The following is a 20,921-nucleotide window of genomic DNA, read 5'->3' on the forward strand; positions in this document are numbered from 1 at the left end:
AAGACCATTTTGGAGTAACCCAGATGATGTTTTGGCTTGTTAGTAGCTCAGTTGTGTCCGACTCTGCAATCCCATGGACTATAGCCCACCAGGCTCCTCTGTCCATGGAATTCTCCAGGCAAGAATACTGGAGTGGGTAGTCATTCCCTTTTCTGGGGATCTTCCCAACCCAGGGATCGAATCTGGGTCTCCTGCATTACAGGCAAATTCTTTACTGTCTGAGCCACCAGGAATGGGTGAAGAATTAAGTCTGGGGCAGAAGATTGGAGGAGAGCAAGTGGAGCTGAGAGACAGTTGACAGAAAATTGGACATGGCATTGAGAGTTCTAACTTGAGGTTAGGAAATTTTAATTCTGTAGCAGATAGCACATAGTGGATAGAGGGCACGTAGTAGGTACCTGTCAGTGTTTGCTGAATAAATGAGAAATGCAGGAAGTCAAAAAGGGTTGATAGGAAGAAAGTAGGTAGAGTGGGACCTGGGACTGTGTTTTAAACAAATTCTTAGTACATTTTTACATATTCTTACATACTCTGAAACCACTGAACAGTTTTCTTCCTGAAAATGTGTAAACTTCCTTGAAACATGTTTAAAATCCAGTGGGGAGATATAACTTGTATAATAAGTAGCTTGCCTTTAAGAGACTTGAAGGAATTTAGATAGGAATATAAAAGAAAAGAATATATTGAATGGCCAAATGATAATAGAGACAGTAAATGACCCAGAGGTCAGAAGGGGTGAGATCATTTTCTTTCAGCTGGGCCAGGCTTTCTAGGTCAGGAAATAGCACGAGATAAACTGACAGTTTCCTTTTGTAGTAGCTAGTTGCACATTATTTGTTTAATTCATGGACTTTAATTTTTTTTTTAGGGCAACAATAGTTTCACTGGAAGACTTTGAACAAAGGCTAAATCAAGCCATTGAACGAAATGCGTTTTTAGAAAGTGAACTTGATGAAAAGGAATCTTTGTTGGTCTCTGTACAGAGGTTAAAGGATGAAGCAAGAGGTAAAATTTATAACTTAAAAAATGTTTATTACTTACTGTCCCTAAGCCAGAGTGCTAAGCTTGCTTCAGGATCAACTTTTTAAAGCAGTTTATTTACATGCTTTGGTCAGACACTATGCCAAGTACTTTTAGTCTGTTAATAGCTATATCATCAACTCTAGGAGGTAGGTGGTATTATACCCATTTTATAGGTTAGAAGACTGAGGCATAGCAAGTTTGGGTTTTGTCCAAGGTCTTTTAGCTTGTCAGTTGGGATTCAGACCTGGTCTGTTTCCCAAAGTCTTAATCATCATCACTGTGCAGATACTGCTTGGTTTTATTTGGAGTTTTTCCTTTTTCTTGTACCTAAATAATTTTGTGGAAAAAAAAATTTTGTATTAGGTGCATAATAGCATTATATATGTGTGCATATTGCAGTATCAGTTCAGTTCAGCTCAGTCATGTCCACCTCCTCGTGACGCCATGGACTTCCGCACTCCAGGCTTCCCTGTCCATCACCAACTCCCATAGCTTACTCAAACTCATGTCCATTGAGTCGGTGATGCCATCCAACCATCTCATCCTCTGTCGTCCCCTTCTTCTCCTGCCTTCAATCTTTCCCAGTATCAGGGTCTTTTCCAGTGAGTCAGTTCTTTGCATCAGGTGGACAAAGTATTGGAGCTAACCTTACAATGAATACTCAGGACTGATTTCCTGTAGGATGGACTGGTTGGATCTCCTTGCTGTCCAAGGGACTCTCAAGAGTCTTCTCTAACACCACAGTTAAAAAGCATCAATTCTTCAGTGTATATTGCAGTATATATGTGTATAATACATATAGTGAATATATACTTTTAAAATTTTCTTCCCTCCCTCTTTTTTTCTTTTATGTATGTTAGAGTGCAGAGCATTGTAAAGAAGAAACTTTTAAAGTTTCTTTTCTTTAAAGGGTCTTTTAAAGTCACTCTTTATCTCTTTATCTTGAGAGAATTCACCAGGAGTTTGGTGTCTTTCCAGTCTTTTTATAACTATACATAAGCATACCTGTTTGTTTTTTTTCTTTATATAATTGAACCATGTTTTATATATTTTTTCTATCCTTTTTTTTTTTTAACTCCTTAATGGGTCCTTTGTTATTGGAATTTACATTTTTGCTATACATAGTGCTGTAAATAGGGTCCTTGTACATAATATTTGGGGGTATCTTTGATTTTCTTAGACTAGATTCTTAGACATAGCAAAGAATATAAGTGTCTTTAATGGTTGTAACAGATGCTGCTAAATTACTTTTTAGGTAAATTGGTACCTTTACACTTTGGTAGTGATTGAGGGTCCTCTCAGTCCTCCTCACACTGTTTATTAGTATTGTGAATAATAAAAATAAATTTTAAAATTATTTAAAAACCTGTTTGAAAATTTTATATTGTTTTTATTTATTTTTAAATTTAAAAAATGTTTTGGTTGTGTGGTCTTAGTTCCCCAACAGGGATTGAACCCCAGCCCTTGATGGTGAAAGTGAGGAGTCCTAACAACTGGACCACCAGGGAATTCCCAATATCACGTTGTTTTTTTTTTTTTAAGTTTTAAAAATTTCATTTATTATTTTAAACTTTTTATTTTGTACTGAAGTTTAGCTAAATAACAATGTGATAGTTTCACATGAACAGCAAAGGGACTCAGCCATATAATACATATATTTGTTCTCCTACCTCCCATCCAGGCTGCCACATAACACTGAGCAAAGTTCCATGTACTCTACAATAGGTTATTTTTGATTATCCTTTTTAAATATAGCAGTGTGTACATGCCCATCTCAAACTTCTTGTCTAATATCACCTTGCTTTTAATTTGTAGTTTTTTGGTTGGTACTTGTGAAAACTTTTTGTCTGTTTTTATTGGGTCTTTTAAAAATTGGTTTTTCAGGAATTCCCTGGCAGACCAGTGGTTAGGACTCAGGTCTCACTGCTAGGGGCCTAGGTTTGATCCCAGGTCAGGGTACTAAGATCCTGCAAACTGTGCATTCAAAAAAAATTTTCTTCATGGCTTCCTTTTTTTGGGGAGGCTTTATTCATTTGAAGAACTCATAATTTATATAATGTATAAAATATTAACTTTATCCTATTCTAAAATTTACAATTGTGGTTAAAAGTAACATAAAATTTATCATCTTAATGATTTTTAAGGGTACAAGTTAGTAATGTTACCTATATTCACATTGTTTTGTAGATCTCTAGAACTTTTTCATCTTGTAGTATTGAAACTCTTTGCCTATTGGACAACAAATCCCCATTTCTCCCTTCCCCAGCCCTGACAACTGCAGTTCTACTTTCTGTTGTTACGTGCAACTACAGCAGTGCCCCCTTATCTGTGGTTTTGCTTTCCACGGTTTCAGTAACCCATGGTCAACTGCAGTCTGCAAATATTAAGTGGAAAATTCCAGAAATAAGCAATACATAACTTTTAAATTGTGCACCATTCTGAGTAACAGGGTGATGTTTTTCGCTGTTTCGTTCAATGAATCATCCACTGGGGATCTTGGCACACCCTCCTCAGATAAGGGAGAGCTGCTACATTTTAGATGCATTATATACATGGAATCATACAGTTACCAAGTATTCTTGCTATTGGTCAGTTGCATTACAGAAAAAGAGAACATTAATTTTGGGTTAAAAATTCAATATTTGAAAACCAGAAAGCAGTTGCAACTATTTTGACTACTTCCTTTCTAAAATAAAATATTTCATAGGAAAATGAGTAAAAGAATGTCAACCCATTAAAAATGACAAAATTGTTCTTCATTGATCTTGTAATAATCCCCAAACTACATCATCATTTCGAAATAAATACAAATAAGTTGATTAAGAATATTTGTATTTGTGTCGTATCTGTTCACTGTGAGTTCTGCTTTGGACTCTGCCTTATTTTTGCATAAAGACAGAATAATTGTTACATTTATCGCATTTTTAAATTCTAAATGACCATTTAGACAGTAGGGTTGTCATTTTTATTTCCTTGGAAGTAAAAATTATTAAATATGAAAATCATTTTTGAGAAGTAATTTAGGAAAAATGTCTTTATGGCATCTCAGATGTAACTTTCCTTGCTGTATTTGCTCCCTCTAGTGAATATTGCTACCTTTGCAACATTTTACAGATTTAAGGCAAGAACTAGCTGTTCGGGAAAGACAACAGGAAGTAACTAGAAAGTCAGCTCCCAGTTCTCCAACTCTGGATTGCGAAAAGATGGATTCTGCCGTCCAAGCATCCCTTTCTTTGCCAGCTACCCCTGTTGGCAAAGGAACAGAGAACAGTTTTCCTTCACCAAAAGGTTTGTAATGTCTTTTCTTTCTGAACCTATGGCTGATTATCAACTAAGAGGCTTTGCTGATGAAGCAGGGGTTGCTAAGGTTTCAGCAGTCTTTTTAGTTTAAAGGTTGGTTTAGTTTAGCTCTGTGTGAAACAGCAGGAATTATTTCCCTAGACCACTTACTCATATGTAGGAAACAGTGAAGTGAGAGCTACATTTAAGACAAGAACAGCTTAATAAATTGAAATTTTAAAAAGTTGAAGATCTCAAGGAAATTTGATTATAGCAGTAACACATGTTCATGTAGAAAAATATAAAAATATAAACAAGAGAAAAAGAAAATTCATCTGCAATCTTAGTGCTTAAAGTCAAGTATTATTAACACTGAATTTTTTTCTGTTGTGTGTACTTTTTTGTGTCCATGCCACTTTGTTACAAATTTTGGGATCATATTTAAATGCAGTTTTATTTCTGGCCCCTGCCACTGAACATATCATGGGAGACTAGAAGTCTTTATACATGGAAAGTACAGAGACTCATTGAGTTACCATTCAGGCTCATCTAAGTTAGCTTGGATGGACATGCCCGTTCTGTGACATGCCTCAGTAGCTGCCATATTCATAGGTGAATAGTGCATAAAAAATATTCCTTTTGCCATCAGTCAAGGTGTTTTTTAAAATCCAGATAAGCAGAAAAACGTTTAAGTAGTCACTAGATAGAATGTTAAGAATGGAACCCTGAAACTCTTACTGAGATTTATTTAGTTTTTGCAGCTTGCAGATCATATTTCAGCTACTTCCACTCCCCTGTACTTTCTTCTTACTCTTTTTTTAAATACAGGATTTTATCTTTCAGAGTGATATGAAGTAATTTCAGGTAGTACAGTTAGCCCTCCATATCTCCATATTTGTGCTACCCATAGCCACTCAAATGTGACTATTTAAAATTTTAAACTGAGTTTCTAATTGTGTTGGCCTTACTTCAAGTGCTCAGAAGCCCTTAAATAGATAATTCACCCTTTTTTTGGTCTTTTTATGAGGGTGAGGTGAGGTAAGGTATGTAAAAGTTCTATGTAGTTGTGTTGCTGATTGTAGCAGTATGTGCTGAGTTTGCTGCTAAGAATACAGAGTAGGCATTATATACAGCAGGCATCAGAAGCTGTCATTTTTCAGAATGGCTGCTTGTATATATGAGGACCTTAGAATTAGTGGCATATGAGAATTAGCATTTAAGATCTGTTTTTTTTTAATGTTACTAATTAAAGTTATGCAGATAAGTTCTGAAAATTCTTCATCTAAGCCCTAATTGGAATTATCTGGAGCGTCAAGGGGGGGTGTCAGTAGGACACAGAGCTTGCTCTGGCCCAGAAGGAAGATATGTCAAGTCTAAGACAAGAATATTTGTCCAGAGAGACACATTTTTAGATTGGAACTGATGGCATGAACTTTCGCTGGCCTAAAAGCTGTTGTTTCATTGCAAGGAAGTTGGCACACAGACAGTGAGAAGCCAAAGGTTAGAGAAATCAGTGGCAGGATTGAAGAGCTGATCTCTATGAAGTGGTTTGGCTGTAATTGCATTTTATTGATAAAATGCCTGTTTCTGAAAACCATTTAAAACAACTTTCCATAAAAGTACAGATTTAATAATACTGAAAATATAAAATTTGAGTAGAATAGGAAGAACAAGATCCAGAAATCCCTGCCAAGGAAAGTATAGCACTTTGTATCACATTGGGCACCTGTTATGTGCCATGTATTACTCAGGATGCAGGGAGGAGAGTGGTTAGACAAAGTTGTGACCTTTGGGACTTCCGTGGCGGTCCAGTGACTGAGACTCTGTGCTTCCACTGGAGAAGCACAGGTTTAAATCTCTGGTCGGGGAAGTTTCATGTACTGCATGGTGTGGCCAAAAATAAATAAATGTCACATTGGGAAATATATATGAGAGAAAGGATGAATATCTGTGTAACTATACCATGCAAGGGTACAAGTGCTCTTGCAGGTTGATTAAAAAAAAGACAACCCAGCAGGAAAAAGTGCAGAAGATAAACAGATGACTTCCAAAAAAAGAGATTTAAATGACTCTTGGATTAAGGAGACAAAAGTTAAAGTGACTATCAAGTTGGGCGCAAAAAAAAAAGATGTCTAATATTATTGAGAGCACTACCATACAGACTGCTAATATTGACACAACCTAGAGAGCATTTTAGTAGGATGTTAAGGTGAAAATTTGGGCATATCCTCTGACTCAGCAGTTCTATTTTTAGGAACCTTTTCTCCAGAAATGCTTGTCTAGATATTTTAAGGTTATATGTCCATTTAGCATTGTTTATAATAATGAAAAATTGGATATAACCTAAATATCCTTTGGAAAATGGTTAAACGTATTTGTGGTATCTCCACTTTATACTATATCCACAGTTAAAGAATATTATATTGATTTTTCATTGTGTATTCTACTTTGTAAACTGAAACAAACCCAAATGTAAAGGAAGTTGCCAGAGTAATCACTCGCCTTTGACCTTTCTGTAGCTATACCAAACGGTTTTGGTACCAGTCCACTGACTCCTTCAGCTAGGATATCAGCACTGAACATCGTGGGGGATCTCTTACGGAAAGTAGGGGTAAGCATCTCGTTATTTATCACTAGGTGTTTCAGCTGCCAAGGTACTGAATTGTTTCTTACCTTGAAGTGAGGGTGAGGTAAAGGCTCTTAAGCTTAGAAGCAAGAGCATCCATTGACCACCTGAGACTGGTTCAGATAAACACCTCTGCTCAGCCTTTCCAGTGCCTCTGCAGAAGATTGCCTTATTGAACTCCCAAGTCCCTGCGGGGCCTTTGTCATGCTCACCCTGGCTGTCTCTAAAGCATTGACGACTCCTATGTTCTCTGAAGGCCTGCTGTATGTCTTATCCCTCCCTCTAATCCTGTTCTGTGCTTTGCCTGCTGTCCTCCTGGTCATCTCCCGGCTTTCTCTTCAGAGGACTCTTGCCTTGGCTCATGGCATGACTTTCCTGCTCTTGGTCACCACCTCCCTGCTGCCTGGCCATCTCCATTCCAGTGCCATCTCCTTGGCTCTCACGTTGCGTTCCAGAGCATTTCGGCTTTTGGAATATTAAACTTGGATTTCTACTTAGTTTTTTACATTGTATGATATCTACTCTGACTTATTGAGAGTAGTACTTTGTTGTGATTTTTTTTTTTTAAGTCATCTCTTGCTTTCACTTGGTTCCTACTTACCTATGATCCATGGGTCACTTTCTCTGTCACTGTGGACTCCTGGTCTCTCTGGTCATAGGGGAGACCTGCAGGTTGGATTAGTTGAGCAACTGGACTTCTTTCCTGCATCAAGATCATTGGAAACATTTATGTAACCTGGTAGATTTTTTTTTTTTTTTTACTTTTAATAGGTTGCCATCTTTATTTTTTTCTTTTTTCTTTTTTTTTTCATTAGTTGGAGGCTAATTACTTCACAGATTTTTAAGCCACTATAAAGTTAGAATTTCTAGCATTAGTCAGTTTCCTGGTTCCCTCAGTGACTTATTTCTGTGATCAATAATCTACCCCTGAAACTTCCCATTCTCCACTGCCCTTTCACTTATTTGTGTGTGTGTGGGTAGCTTCAAAGAAAGCAGAAATTACATTCTACTTTATATAAAGAAATGGGAGGCCAAGATATGAGATGCTATGTTTACCTTTCCTGGCTCGTAAAATTATTTTCTGACCATCAATAACTTTGCATTTTAAAGTTGCTGTAACAAGTCATGTGCACACATCATTCATACAGCACATAGAATAATCTTCTTTCACTCCTACCATAATCTTTTTTTTTAAACCTGTTTGTTGTAAAAATTGTGTTGTAATAGTTTAACCTATTTGTTATAACCTGTAATGAAATAGTAGTGCTTTTTAGAACTAATAGTAGAACCTATAGTGAAATAGTATGCTTGCTTTTCAGTGTCTTATCAACTTTAAGAAAAAAGATGAATTTAACTTCTCCTAATTTTAAAATTTTTCTTGGTTATTTTTCTAACTTTATTTAAAGTCTGTGCCTTCTTGAACTCTCCCATTAATAGTGCTGAAAATTAGTCAACAGCACCTACAATATTATGCCCACCTGTGTGTTATTTCCTGCAGAATCATAGAGGAGGAGCTAGGCTCTCGGGACATTTTACTTACAGTACTCAACAGATGTTTCAGGCGTTTTGTTCTTTACCTGTTATTTTACTCAGAAGCATATTATTAATAGATTTTTTTCCTGTGTGTGTGTCATAGCTGACATGTATGCCTTTTTAACATTTTTTAAAATTGGCCATCTTTTTATTATTTTCACTGCAAAACAATTTTTACCAAATCACAATAAAATAAAAAGAAAAAAGCTCTTGGAATCCTGTCATTTCAACAGAATTAAACCATTTTCATTTTTAAAACTTGCTCTCAGCCTTTGTATCCACATATAACTTGTGTATCAATGGATATTTTTCTTCATGGTTCTTAGCATTTCTGATTACTTTTTTTTCCCTCCCACTGTGGAGAGAAGAAACATACACTTTCTTTGCTATATGTTGTATCTTCCAGCTTATTCACACTGTTTGCTGAGTGCTCTGACGTGCTTCTAGGGTGGCAGCACGCTGTCATCCTCGAATTTCTCTTCATTATACTCGTAGGTTAGTTCTGGCTATTTATTCCTGGATCTCTGTTGTCATCTTTCTTTTGTTCCCTGTTTTGCTTTAATACCTTAAGTAATTTATTCATAAGTGGTGCATTAAAGTTGAACTCGGAGTCCTGGTGTTCTTTACCCATTCAGCAGACAGTTTGTCTTTTAAGGTGTCATTAGAATTTCTTCCATTCTCCACCAGCCCCTGTGTACTTTTATGAATGTTTCATCTCCTATTTCTTTGCCCTATTTTGCCACTGACTTCACCTGGAAGCCCCGTCCCCCTCTGACATCCTCCTCCACTGAGAAATCACGGCTATCTATTTACGCTTTGTTTTCTTCACTTCCCTTCTTTTAGTATTCTCCTCTTATTACCTGTGTTCTTCCTTTTTGTCTCGGTGGAAGTATCACATTCCTGCTCATGGCTAATTTTGTCCCTCTGTGCTTTGCATCTCATTGCCTTGTCATCTTTATATCTCCTTTATCTTCCGCCTTTTACTATATATTTTGATATTTATATGCAGTATTTATGTATACCATATTATGTAACATGTATATATATCAGTTCAGTTCAGTTGCTCTGTGGTGTCCAACTCTTTGCAACTACATGGACTGTAGCATGCCAGGCTTCCCTGTCTATCACCAACTCCCGGAGCTTGCTCAAACTCCTGTTCATTGAGTTGGTGATGCCATCCAGCCATCTCATCCTCTGTCGTCCCCTTCTCATGCCTTCAATCTTTCCCAGTGTCAGGGTCTTTTCCAGTGAGTCAGTTCTTTGCATCAGGTGGCCAAAGTATTGGAGCTTCGGCTGTCATTATTTCCACTGTTTGCCTATCTATTTGCCCAGATGCCATGATCTTAGTTTTTTAAATGTTGAGTTTTAAGCCAGCTTTTTCACTCTCCTCTTTCACTTTCATCAAGAGGCTCTTTAGTTCCTCTTTGCTTTCTGCCATAAGGGTGTTGTCATCTGGGGTATCTGAGGTTATTGATATTTCTCCCGACAATGATGATTCCAGCTTGTGCTTCATCCCGCCCAGCATTTCGCACTGCATACAAGTTAAATAAGCAGGATGACAATGTACAGCCTTGATGTAGTTCTTTCTCAATTTGGAACCAGTCTGCTGTTCCATGTCTGGTTCTAACTGTTACTTCTTGATCTGCATACAGATTTCTCAGGAGGTAGGTAAGGTGATCTGGTATTCTCATCTCTTTAAGAATTCTTCACAATTTGTTGTGATTCACACAGTCAGAGGCTTTGGTGTAGTCAATAAAGCAGTAGATGTTTTTCTGGAACTCTCTTGCTTTTTCTGTGATCCAGTGGATGTTGGCACTTTGATCTTTGTTTCCTCTGTGTAATGCATAATATGTGCTGGATGAAGCACAAGCTGGAATCAAAATTGCCGGGAGAAATATCAGTAACCTCAGATATGCAGAAAGTGAAGAAGAACTAAAGAGTCTCTTGATGAAAGTGAAAGAGGAGAGTGAAAAAGCTGGCTGGAAACAGTGGCTGACTTTTTTGGGGGGCTCCAAAATCAGTGCAGATGGTGACTGCAGCCATGAAAGTAAAAGATGCCTACTACTTAGAAGGAAAGTTATGGCCAACCTAGACAGCACAGTAAAAAGCAGAGACATTACTTTGTCAACAAAGGTCCGTCTAGTCAAGGCTATGGTTTTTCCAGTAGTCATGTATGGATGTGAGAGTTGGACTATAAAGAAAGCTGAGCGCAGAAGAATTGATGCTTTTGAACTGTGGTGTTGGAGAACACTCTTGAGGTTCCCTTGAACTGCAAGGAGATCCAGCCAGTCCATCCTAAAGGAAATCAGTCCTGAATGAATATTCATTGGAAGGACTGATGGCTGAGTCTGAAGCTCCAATACTTTGGCCACCTGATGCAAAGAACTGACTCATTGGAAAAGACCCCGATGCTGGGAAAGATTGAAGGTGGGAGAAGGGGACGACAGAGGATGAGATGGTTGGATGGCATCACCGACTCGATGGACATGAGTTTGAGTAAACTGCGGGAGTTGGTGATGGACAGGGAGGCCTGGCGTGCTGCAGTTCATGGGATCTCAGAGTCGGACACGACTGAGTGACTGAAGTGAACTGAACTGAATGCGTAATATATAAATGTTAGATATAAAGTGTGTATATCTAACATTTATATATTACGCATTACACAGTTTTTTAACCTTAAAAGCAAAAATAAAAGCAGCTATTCTTTCCTTCTACCCTGTGTCTCTCTTTAACTTTCAGTTTGTCTCTTTCCTTTCCAGCCAAGCTTTTGAAAGCTCGTCTCCATGAATTGTTAGTATTTGTGATAGCAAACTCGCTCCCCAGCTAGCCTCGTCTGGGCTTTTGTTTCCTGCTCACCCCACTCACATTGCTCATTGATGATCTCAGTGCCGTCAAATCCAGTGAATGCTGCTCTGTCCTCGTTTTACTTGAGACGTTTGACACTGACTTTCTTTGAAACGCCTTCTCTCCCCTGCTCTTCTGGTGCTGTGTCGTGTGCGCCTCGCGTCTTCCTGCCCATGCCTCTTTGTCGGGTCTTCATCTGCCTGCCCTTTCAGTATGGACTTCACTCAGAGTTCTGACCTTAATTTTCTGATTATCTCCTTCACAGCCATGACTTCATCTCCTGCTTGGTGTGGATATTGTCTTAAATCTGATTTCTAGGCCATTGTTTTTGAGTGCCTGGCCCATTACTTGTATTAGGTTGTCTCACTGATGCCTGGGATACAACTTGTACCTATTATGTGATAGATCCTCACTTAATATCTGAATGAATGTTTTGAATATGGGAAATTAATGGCTCTCAGTTTTTACTGTATGTGTCTGTTTAATAAGATGCTGAAAAAATGCTTATTTAGAGCTTATCCAACCTCTTTTCCTTCTTTTGTTGTTATTTTACTGAATCATGACGCTATTGTTTTAGGAAAGGAGAAGAGAAGGAAGTTTCAGTCTGTTTTTGTTGCTGTTTCTTAATAGCTCTTATTGAAATTATGGGAGGAGGGTTCTCAGAATGAAATATGTTAGCTGTGAATTTAATTTACCAGTGCATTCCAAAATCCCTTAGTGTCAAGGATAATAGGATTGGAATGTTTTTTGCCCTTTTTTTCCCTCATGGATTGTAATCCCCTTCCTTCTCTCTCTCTCTTTTTTTGCAAGGAGAGGGGTTTGATTTGGCAAAGTGTTTGTGGGAAGGGGGAGTTGGTAATACTTGTGTGTGATGGAAATTGATGAGAAACTTCTCTTCATGTCATCTGTCGGCTTGTAGAGGTTGGCACTGGCCAGGTGTTGTGGTGACAGGTGCTAAGCAGGCACTCAGTTAGACGTAAATGCTAAAGGGCTGGTGTCATTTTCAAATGAATTATTTAATTATAGGCAGGGGGTGTAGACGTTTTACAGTGTGCTCTCAGAAGCAGAATAGAATTTAGCTTCACCTGAGGCGTTGTAAATGCACTTATCCATTCTGATATACTGGAAACTTAACATGAAGCCCTAAAGAAAGAATTGGCTACTTTAAAAAGTTCTCAATTGATGTTTTTGCATTCTTTGTAATGCTTGCTTCCAAAACATATGCACAAACATATGGACACACCCAGCCAGCCAATTAACAGTCCAGAGGTCAGAGGGAAGAAGAGTGGATTAGGGCCAAGGGACCTGGGCTCCATCTCTGTCTACTGTGCCACGTTTCTCTTAGTTGTAAGGTGAGGATTATATCTGTATCCCTCAATAATACTGAGAGGGATAAATATTCTGAGTTCATTAGAAAGGGAGCCAGTGTGAATATCCCCTCTTCCTACTAGAAAGGTGATTGATAATGCCTTAAATAGCCACCATTACCAACTGTGAGAATAAAGTTTGAGTCTTGAAATAGAAATGGTTTGAAATGCAGATTTTTATGTGCTGCTACTATTTTGACAACCTAATCATTCCTTCTTCCTTTTTAGGCTTTAGAATCCAAATTAGCAGCTTGCAGGAATTTTGCAAAGGACCAAGCATCACGAAAATCCTATATTTCAGGGAATGTTAACTGTGGGGTGATGAATAGCAATGGCACGAAGTTCTCTCGATCAGGGCACACGTCTTTCTTCGACAAAGGGTAAGTTTTGGAAACTCTAAATGTTAATTTTTGGGTTAGTGAAGTTGCGTATTATTAAGTTAGTTTATTGAACTTTGAAAAGATAAACTCAGTTTGATAAATCTACCTGAATGAAGTGTTATCATTCAGATCTTAGGGGATGTGAAGTCTGTTATTGTCTTCTAGTCCCCATGGAGTCTGTTGCCCTGGGAACCCTGACTCTGAAGCTTCTATCCTGGGAAGCAGACTCTTGAAAGGCAGCCAGGGATTAAAGATGAATGTGATATGGTCCTTGTGTTTGCTCAAGGTGATTGCAGAATGGTAGACTCCTGGCAAATATTTGCTAAGAGTAGAAGAGAACATGGTGATCACGTTATGTGTGAACTCTTCAACAAACCTTCTGTCTGAGGATTTTAGAAAAATATGACCACTGGATCCAAGTACAGTTTAGGACATAAAAAGTTTTGTAGGATGTGAAGATTTTTTTGGGGAATTGAGAATTAAAAAGTTGTCATAAGATTAAAGCAGCAATACATTATTAATGCAAAAAAATTTTTGGTGCAGAATATATAAAGTAAAAATACATGCCATCTGTTTTCACACTATTTTCCCATCTTTACAGTTATTCATGCATTCATCTATATAGTTAAGCACGTAAAATCATCTTTTGCATCTGCTCTGCTTTTAAAAACTTATGAAATACCTTAATTACTGCTCGCAGCATGCCTGTGGTGACTGATACTGCCAGTAGCTTTCTGTGTCAGTACATATTGTTCTACTACAATTAAAGGAAAAAAAAAAACAAACCCACAAAACACTGCATGGTTATACTGTTGTATGGGTGTGCCTTAGTCTAGGTAACTGGTTAGAGCCTGTGGTCTTGAATGTTGACCTTGTGACTTAAGGTGGCTGACAGTGGAATTAGCAGCTGAGGCACCAGTGGTCTGTCTTTGCTTTGAGTTAGAGGGGCCACAGGTTCTTGTTCTGTGAAAGCAATATAGAAATCTTCATAGTTTCTTAAAAGGAACTAATATTTTCTGCTTTCCTCAGTGACAGTGGTACATTTGTAGAGAACCTGATTTTTTTTTAAATTTATTTTATATTGAACTATAGCCGATTAACAGTGTTGTGTTAGTTTTAGGTGGACAGCAAAGGGACTGCACCAAACATATACATAGGTCCATTCTCCCCCAGTGGAGGACCTGATTTGATAAGTAGTCCACTCTATAAAGCTTTTTGTTGTTCGTCCTTGTGAAGTGGAATATTCTGGTCTCTCTCTCTCCCTCAAGAATTCTACCTCAAAGTATGTGTATTTCATTAGGGAGCACATTCTCAAATAATATATAAATCAGGGCTTTCTTTACACACATTTCATTAAAAGCCCATTCTATAATGTCAACACATATATAAATCAGAACTTTATTTTAACCACTGGGGCTCCCCAGTAGTGGTAGGAATAAAATTAATATTCCTTAGGTTTAGGAGTTTCAGGCAACCTTGAGGAGTGCCATTTTTATACTATAATGGTAAGTGTGAAATTAGAAGGTAGATATATTTACATTAGAGGTGGCATTTCCCCAGAACAATACAGGGAAAGTTTAAGGAAGTCTTCATGAGTGTTGGAAATAGTGCCTGGAGCTTATAACTACTTCGTCTGTCAGTTATTCATCTGTCAGGAATATTTCTTAATGGGCCTTGGGTCCCTTGTGATGTGAGAACAGGCAAAACTGTAAATAGATTGGTCCGGCAGATGCCTTTTCAAAAAAATAGTCCTTAGAACAGTCATGACGAAGGAGGCATAATATCATCAGTTCAGGCTCACCATTCTGTCTTCTTACCAGGGCAGCGATTGAGCAGAGAGGAACCCTGTCTAGGCAGATGGCAGAGGATTCAGGGTCACCTGAAACCTGGAGGGGCCCTGGGCACTGTGACAGAGCCCCTGTCCCCTGAGGAGATCCTAGGTGTAGGATAGGCTTTCTGTCCTGAACTGAACCTGGAAATATGCTTCTTCATAGAAATAGTTACAGGTGATGATTAGGATTGTGGAGGACCTGATTAAATAGTACAGAGTTTTAATTTTATTCTTTCTATTAAGAATAAATATTTTTTGTGGACTGGCCTTTTCTTAAGTGTTGAGTTTGTATGGTAAACAGATGGCACACGCACACTCAAATATGAACCTATTGTTGCCCTAGTTGTGTGTATCTAGTTGCTGTCTTCCTGAGGATAACTCTTGGGTGGGTTTTGCAGTGTTCTTACTTCCTTGATGCTTTGCTTTGATTCTGGCTTCCTTTTGGCCGGCCTGGCTTTTTACCTTTGGCTTTCCTTCCTGCTGACCTAGCGACTAGATAATAACCATGATGGCTTATACCTGTTGCAAAAGGAAGGGGTAAATATCCCCACTCCCAACTCCATTATTGCATCTGACTGGTTGAAAGAAAAAGTGCCAGTTCTGGTAAAAGCGTAGCTTGTAGTTTCAGCTTGAGAAGAAGCTTCCATTGGAGGAAAAGCCTTTGGCTCCGGAAGTTGCCTGGCATGCCTTTCACTCTTAAGGAGTCTGTGGCACTGTTAACTGTAGTTTTCCTGACGCTCCTAGGAGCCCACAGAAGCATTGTTTGGGAGAGTTGGTTTGCATGAGTGTGCAAGTATATGAGTGTACGTGTATGCACTGTGCCCTCCTGCCTCCCACAGAATCCTCAGATGGGTGAGTCTTGACCACATAAACATAAAGCCGCCTTGTTATATATTGCTTTATGGGTTATGAAAATATTGTGTAAGTTCTGCTTAGTGGAGGGCTTCTTGGAGTCAGGATTTTGTCTAGTCTGTGTTCATGTCACCAGTTCCTAAAATGTGGGTTGCTGGGCCTGTTTCTCCCTGTGTTGCTCTGCTTCTTCCAACCTGTACCAGCTGTTCACATCACTCATCCATAAAGACACTAGTTCACAGGTAGCACAGCTACTTGAGTTCCCCCAAAATGTTCATTTTCCTCCGTAGCTTTTATTTAGTTTCTTATGCCCTAATTTTGTAAGCTAGCGTGATTTCTTTCAGGCTGTGTGTAGGCAAGCGTAGACTAATTTTAGGGCATAATGTGAAAATAGTATTGTATTACTGTTTAATGTTTTTTCCTTTTTTTATTAGGCAAGAAAAAGTCATATTTCCCACGTTGTTCATGGGTAACTGAATTTCTTTGCTGTGCTCTTTCATTCTTAATCATGGTGTGTGGTGGAAGACGCATACACATTAACAGACCGGGTTTACTAACTGCATGGTGCTGACTCTGCTTTAACCAGCTTCCAGCCCATGAGTGAACGAACGTTCAAGTTCCTGTTTGGTTTGACTGTGTACATTATTACTAGTTTAGCTGTGCAAACAAAAACAAGTGAATGGTAGTGGTCTTGGGGCGGTTGTCAATGGGCTGATGTACTCCTGTACAGGGTGCTGTAGAGAGGATGCCAGCAGTCTGGGGTGGGGGTCAGGGTCACTGCCAGGCTCTGGGACCACATTTGACTGCCTCCATGGGACTGGGGTGCTTCCTATTACCCCGTGTCTTCTGTTTTCTCAGCACTAGTGATAGTGGATTCTTGCTGTGTGGGGCCTCTCCTCTGTGCTCATGCTTATGTTCCCCAGGACAGTGGAGTGGTAGCTGGGGACACGTGTGTAAAATCTACCTTCCTTTTGAGGAACGTATGTTTCAGTCTGCAGAGCCTGGGCTGAGGACTGGAGCTGCGCTGGGCTTCCATTTCTCCTAACTGGATGGACGGGTCTGGAGTGTGCCTGTCTGCTCTCCTGAACTAGCTGTGGCGCCTCTGTTCCTTGTCTTTCCTGCCCTCTCAGGTGAACTGTCCTTGCTCTGGCAGATTTAGTCCCCGGGCTTTATCTATATTCTGTTAAGTTTATTGTCCTCCCAACTAGCTACTAAACCCTTCTTTCAGTTCTTCTGTTGCCATTTACATCTGACCTTCATTCCTTGTCCTAGCTGGATTTTCTGTTTTTCAGACTCTTAAACTAGAGTCTTAAACTCTTAAACTTGTGGTAAGATCATGAAATTTCATAGCTTCTGGAACTCTTTTTACATAGATCATTCCCAGATCTGTATCTCCATCCTTGCCCGTTCTTTCTCGTTCGGTCTTGTGTTGTCCACTGGGACATTTCCCTTCGGCTTTTTTGCTGCTCCCTGAGACCAAATGTGGTGAGTATGGAGGTGTTTCTTCTCTCAGAAACCTTTCCTCATTGCATACTTTGCACTTCCCTCAAGGGACTTCAGACTGAGAATTCTCCCTTTGGGTTCAGCTTTCTTCTGGTCTTTTACTTACTACTTCTTGACGCAGAGAGGTCCTAGGGAGGACCCTGCTGGATTGTTGTTCTCTCTTCCACCCAACTTTCAAAGTCAGAATATTTCCAGCCACACAGAGAAGCTACTTACTTAGTTTCTTGGTTTCTTTTCATATTTTGAATATGTATATTTTTCCAATAAGAGCTGACCTGCATCAAGAGCACCAAGTTGGTTGCTCTTGGAGCTTCTCAGACGTCCTTGGGTGGGAGGAGGCTGGGAAAGGATGCTGGCCTGGGTATGTGGAGGCAGGTTGTGGGCCCACGTCCCCAGTGACAGGCTCATGGGGTGAACTTGGTGAACAGTGGACCTTCTGCTTTTATTTCCTTGGCAGTATAACAGTGGGGATGAACTTGACATTCCTTAAAGGTCCATTGCACTTGAAAATGCAGAAATCTCAGTTCTAAACCTACATGTGGAGCCATCCTCAAATTTGTTGCTTTTGCCTGCCCTGTGGAACAGAGAGGTCAGGTTCTTCTTGACACCCAGCAGTGCTTCCTTCTGCCGAGTTTTGGGGGTTGTCTCTAGCCCTGCCTGCTGCTGTGCTCTGACGGGCTGGGAATCTGATGGTCAGTGTTCAGGGCTGAAGCTCTTTGTGAGGCTGCCTAGTTCTCCCTGAGGTTCTAGGAGAGGCAGGCTCAGGGACCAGGCAGACAAATGGCTGCTTCTGCAAGCGCAGTAATGGCATGTAGAGTCTCTGTCCTCAGAAAAGAGGCACAGGCATTTAGTCTTGGGAGGATGGAGAGGGATGATTTCAATTTTAAATGTGATGAAGCCCAGAGATCAGACCTCCCCAGCCCAAAGAGATAAGAGAAAATTCTGAGTGTGCATTGCTGAGGTGGGGAGAGAGAACCCTTGTCAGAGCCCCTCCCATTGCTCTTGGCCTGTGTGGGAGGCTTGATTTCCAGCTCGAAATCTACACTCAGGTTAGTTTCTTCAGAGTAGTCAAGGGTCATTAGTCCAATCTCTTTTCATGCCTGTTTCTCCATGAGATTATCCTCACCTCCACAGCGTATGAAACCGTCATCTTCGTGGAGAATGTGTGTCTGTGTTTTGTTTTGTTTAAGAGAATCTCTGTCCATGAGTCTATATTCAACTCCCTGGGCCCCTCAGATGAGTAGGCCGGTGCGGACAGTGGTGGGCACGTGTGGGGCAGTCCAGCCCCTTGCTGTTGGCTGCATCTCCCAGGCTGTGAATGAGACCCATTTCCCTAGGAAGTTTTTCAGTATGGAAGGGCTGCAGTGGCTTCCTGAGAGGGGTTCCAGGCCTTGCACTCACTCCCTCACTCCTTCCTGCGGCTGCACTGCCGGGGGGTGGGGCAGGGTCCTGGCTGCGGGCACTTGTGTGGGCGGGGCTGGTGTCTCCTGAGCCTGCAGAGAAGCCTCCCCATCTGGCTTGCTTGCTGAACCATCTGAAAAGTTATTTTTCTCCCCCTTACTTAAGATATTCATGTACATTGTAGGAGATTTGGAAAACAAAGAAAGTACAAAGTGGTAGATAAAACTTACCTACAACTCAGAGGGAAGAAAAGTAACTACTGTTAAATTTTCCTTTTATGGTATATGTGAGTGTGTGTGTATATGTGTGTGCATCCTCAAACATTCTAGATTTAGCTCTGTGGATAGCAGTGTCTAGCTATATAAGGGGTTATAGCCCAGAATGTATGCTGTTAATTTTTTTCTTCATATTGTTGAGCATATCCAGTTTGGTAACCTGCTGCTTTTTACACCTAGCATTAATTGCATTCGGAATATTTTTCATGCTGTTAAGGACTCGAAATGTATTTTTAAGGGCCGTGTAATATTTCACTGTTTGGTTGTACCCTTTTTAGCTGGTTCCCTACTGGTAGACATTTAACCTGCTCTGTTGGGAAGTGAGTCAGGGCTGCGGCCACCATGGCCAGTGTGATAAGGTTGCCAAGAAGAGAGTCATCCCATTGCTGTGGGACTGTGGGGTGCTCGACACCACGTTCTCCTTTGGGCCATCAGGATTCTCCTTGGGGCCAGAAAGAGGAATAGTTGAAGAGAGCAGATGAATTATGCTGTGTGTCGAGTGATTTTAAATGACAGTCTCTTTCTCTTCCCCTCCCCTTCTCTGCTCTGGTCACCCCCGCAGGGCAGTAAACGGCTTTGACCCGGCTCCTCCTCCTCCTGGTCTGGGCTCCTCGCGCCCGTCGTCAGCACCGGGTATGCTGCCGCTCAGTGTGTGAGTGCCCGGCCTCCAGGTGGGGGCTCCTGCCCCCCTCCAAGCACCAGGACACCCACGCCTCACCCCTCGGTGCCTGGGCCCAGCTCGTGCCCCTCTGCCTGCCTCCCCACGGCTGGCAGAGGGCAGACTGCATGCAGTGGCGGCTGCTGGGCCCGGTCTGACCCCAGGACTCTGCGCGATATCAATACTGGCTATTTTCTCTTCTCGCCGTAGTGCCGTTGGTTTCACATGATTGCACTTTTGTGGGTCACAAGGTGATACATGGTGTATTACTCGGTCACTGGATGCAGAAGTACCCATTCATCATAGCATCTCCTAGCCCCGCCCTGCTGTACTGATAGGATTTAGTTGTGTTTAGGACATTGCAGATCTTCTAGAAGTTCTTCCCCAAATCAGGTCAACTTTTGGTCTCCTCCTGAGCTCCCAGCCAAGCGCCTCCAGTGCTGATGATCATGTGTCCCCCTCCCCGCCCCGGGTTGGGCCTGTGGCTGGCGAAGAGTCAGGAAGGCCACTGAACTAGGGAGCATTTTCTGCACCTTCTGGTTTTACTTTCTCAGTTACCATTCCGTAGACTTGCCTCCCCGAGCAGCCAAAGGCCCAGCTGAGATAGCAGGAGCTTTGGGGCCTGGGTGCTCTCAGGGCTGGGCCCTGCCGTCTCCTCCTCCACTGCCTCAAACTTGGGGGAGGGGGTGGCGGCCGCCCCCTCGGCAGCTCTCTGGTCCTTCAGTGAAATGACATCTTCAGAGTGCTTTTGTTTGGTCTCCAGAGGGCCTGTCCTGTTGTGTCAGGAAGGGTTGCGTGGCCTGATTCCAGGGGCCGGCCGGCGCCAGCTCCAGGGGGCAAACTGACCATAAGTGGTCCTCCCTGTGCATCCTTTGATTACTCTCATGCTGCATTTACTGTTTACATTTGTTTTATTGTACATAGGTTTGTAAACATTATTGCCTAAGATATTTGTATATAACTTGGGCTTTGTAGCTTTTATTTATTCAGAACTCATATGGCATGTTAAAGACTTACGATGGTGTCCTACTCTGGGCAGCTGTATAGAGTCATCATGTGGTTAAAAAAATACTTCCCTTCGAAAAAATCTTTTAATGTGGAAACAATAAATTTCACAGAAAAAAATAAAAGGATTGAGGTTGCTTTATTGGGTTTCTGCCATCCTGCGAGAGAAGAGCCGGAGTGGCAAAGCCAGGTTCCAAGTTCACTTCCATTCTGACACGGGACACAGGATGGACAGCAGCCATGGAACCGGGCATAGAAAATTCTGGTGGCCTTGGGATGTGTCTAATGTGCTGAGCGGATGTCTTCATGCTGATTTTTATCTTTTTTTTTAAATTGAAGTATGG

At 40.8% G+C, this 20,921-nt stretch overlaps 1 protein-coding gene across 5 annotated transcripts in view; it reads left to right on the top strand.

Moving 5' to 3' along the window:
• The window catches only part of NDEL1 (nudE neurodevelopment protein 1 like 1), a 45,670-nt gene extending 24,968 nt beyond the window's left edge, over positions 1-20,702 (top strand). For 3 of the 5 annotated variants that reach the window (XM_061143452.1, XM_061143451.1, XM_061143453.1), the window contains exons 5-10: positions 869-1,005; positions 4,138-4,311; positions 6,822-6,913; positions 12,901-13,052; positions 16,170-16,204; positions 16,727-19,469. In XM_061143452.1, coding sequence (XP_060999435.1) covers positions 869-1,005; positions 4,138-4,311; positions 6,822-6,913; positions 12,901-13,052; positions 16,170-16,204; positions 16,727-16,821 — 685 coding nt within the window. In that variant the 3' untranslated portion in view covers positions 16,822-19,469. The other 2 variants (XM_061143456.1, XM_061143454.1) reach the window with 2 other exon arrangements.
• The last annotated feature ends 219 nt before the right edge of the window (positions 20,703-20,921 follow it).

Source organism: Dama dama, chromosome 5 (genome assembly GCF_033118175.1).
Source record: "Dama dama isolate Ldn47 chromosome 5, ASM3311817v1, whole genome shotgun sequence".
NCBI lineage: Eukaryota > Metazoa > Chordata > Mammalia > Artiodactyla > Cervidae > Dama > Dama dama.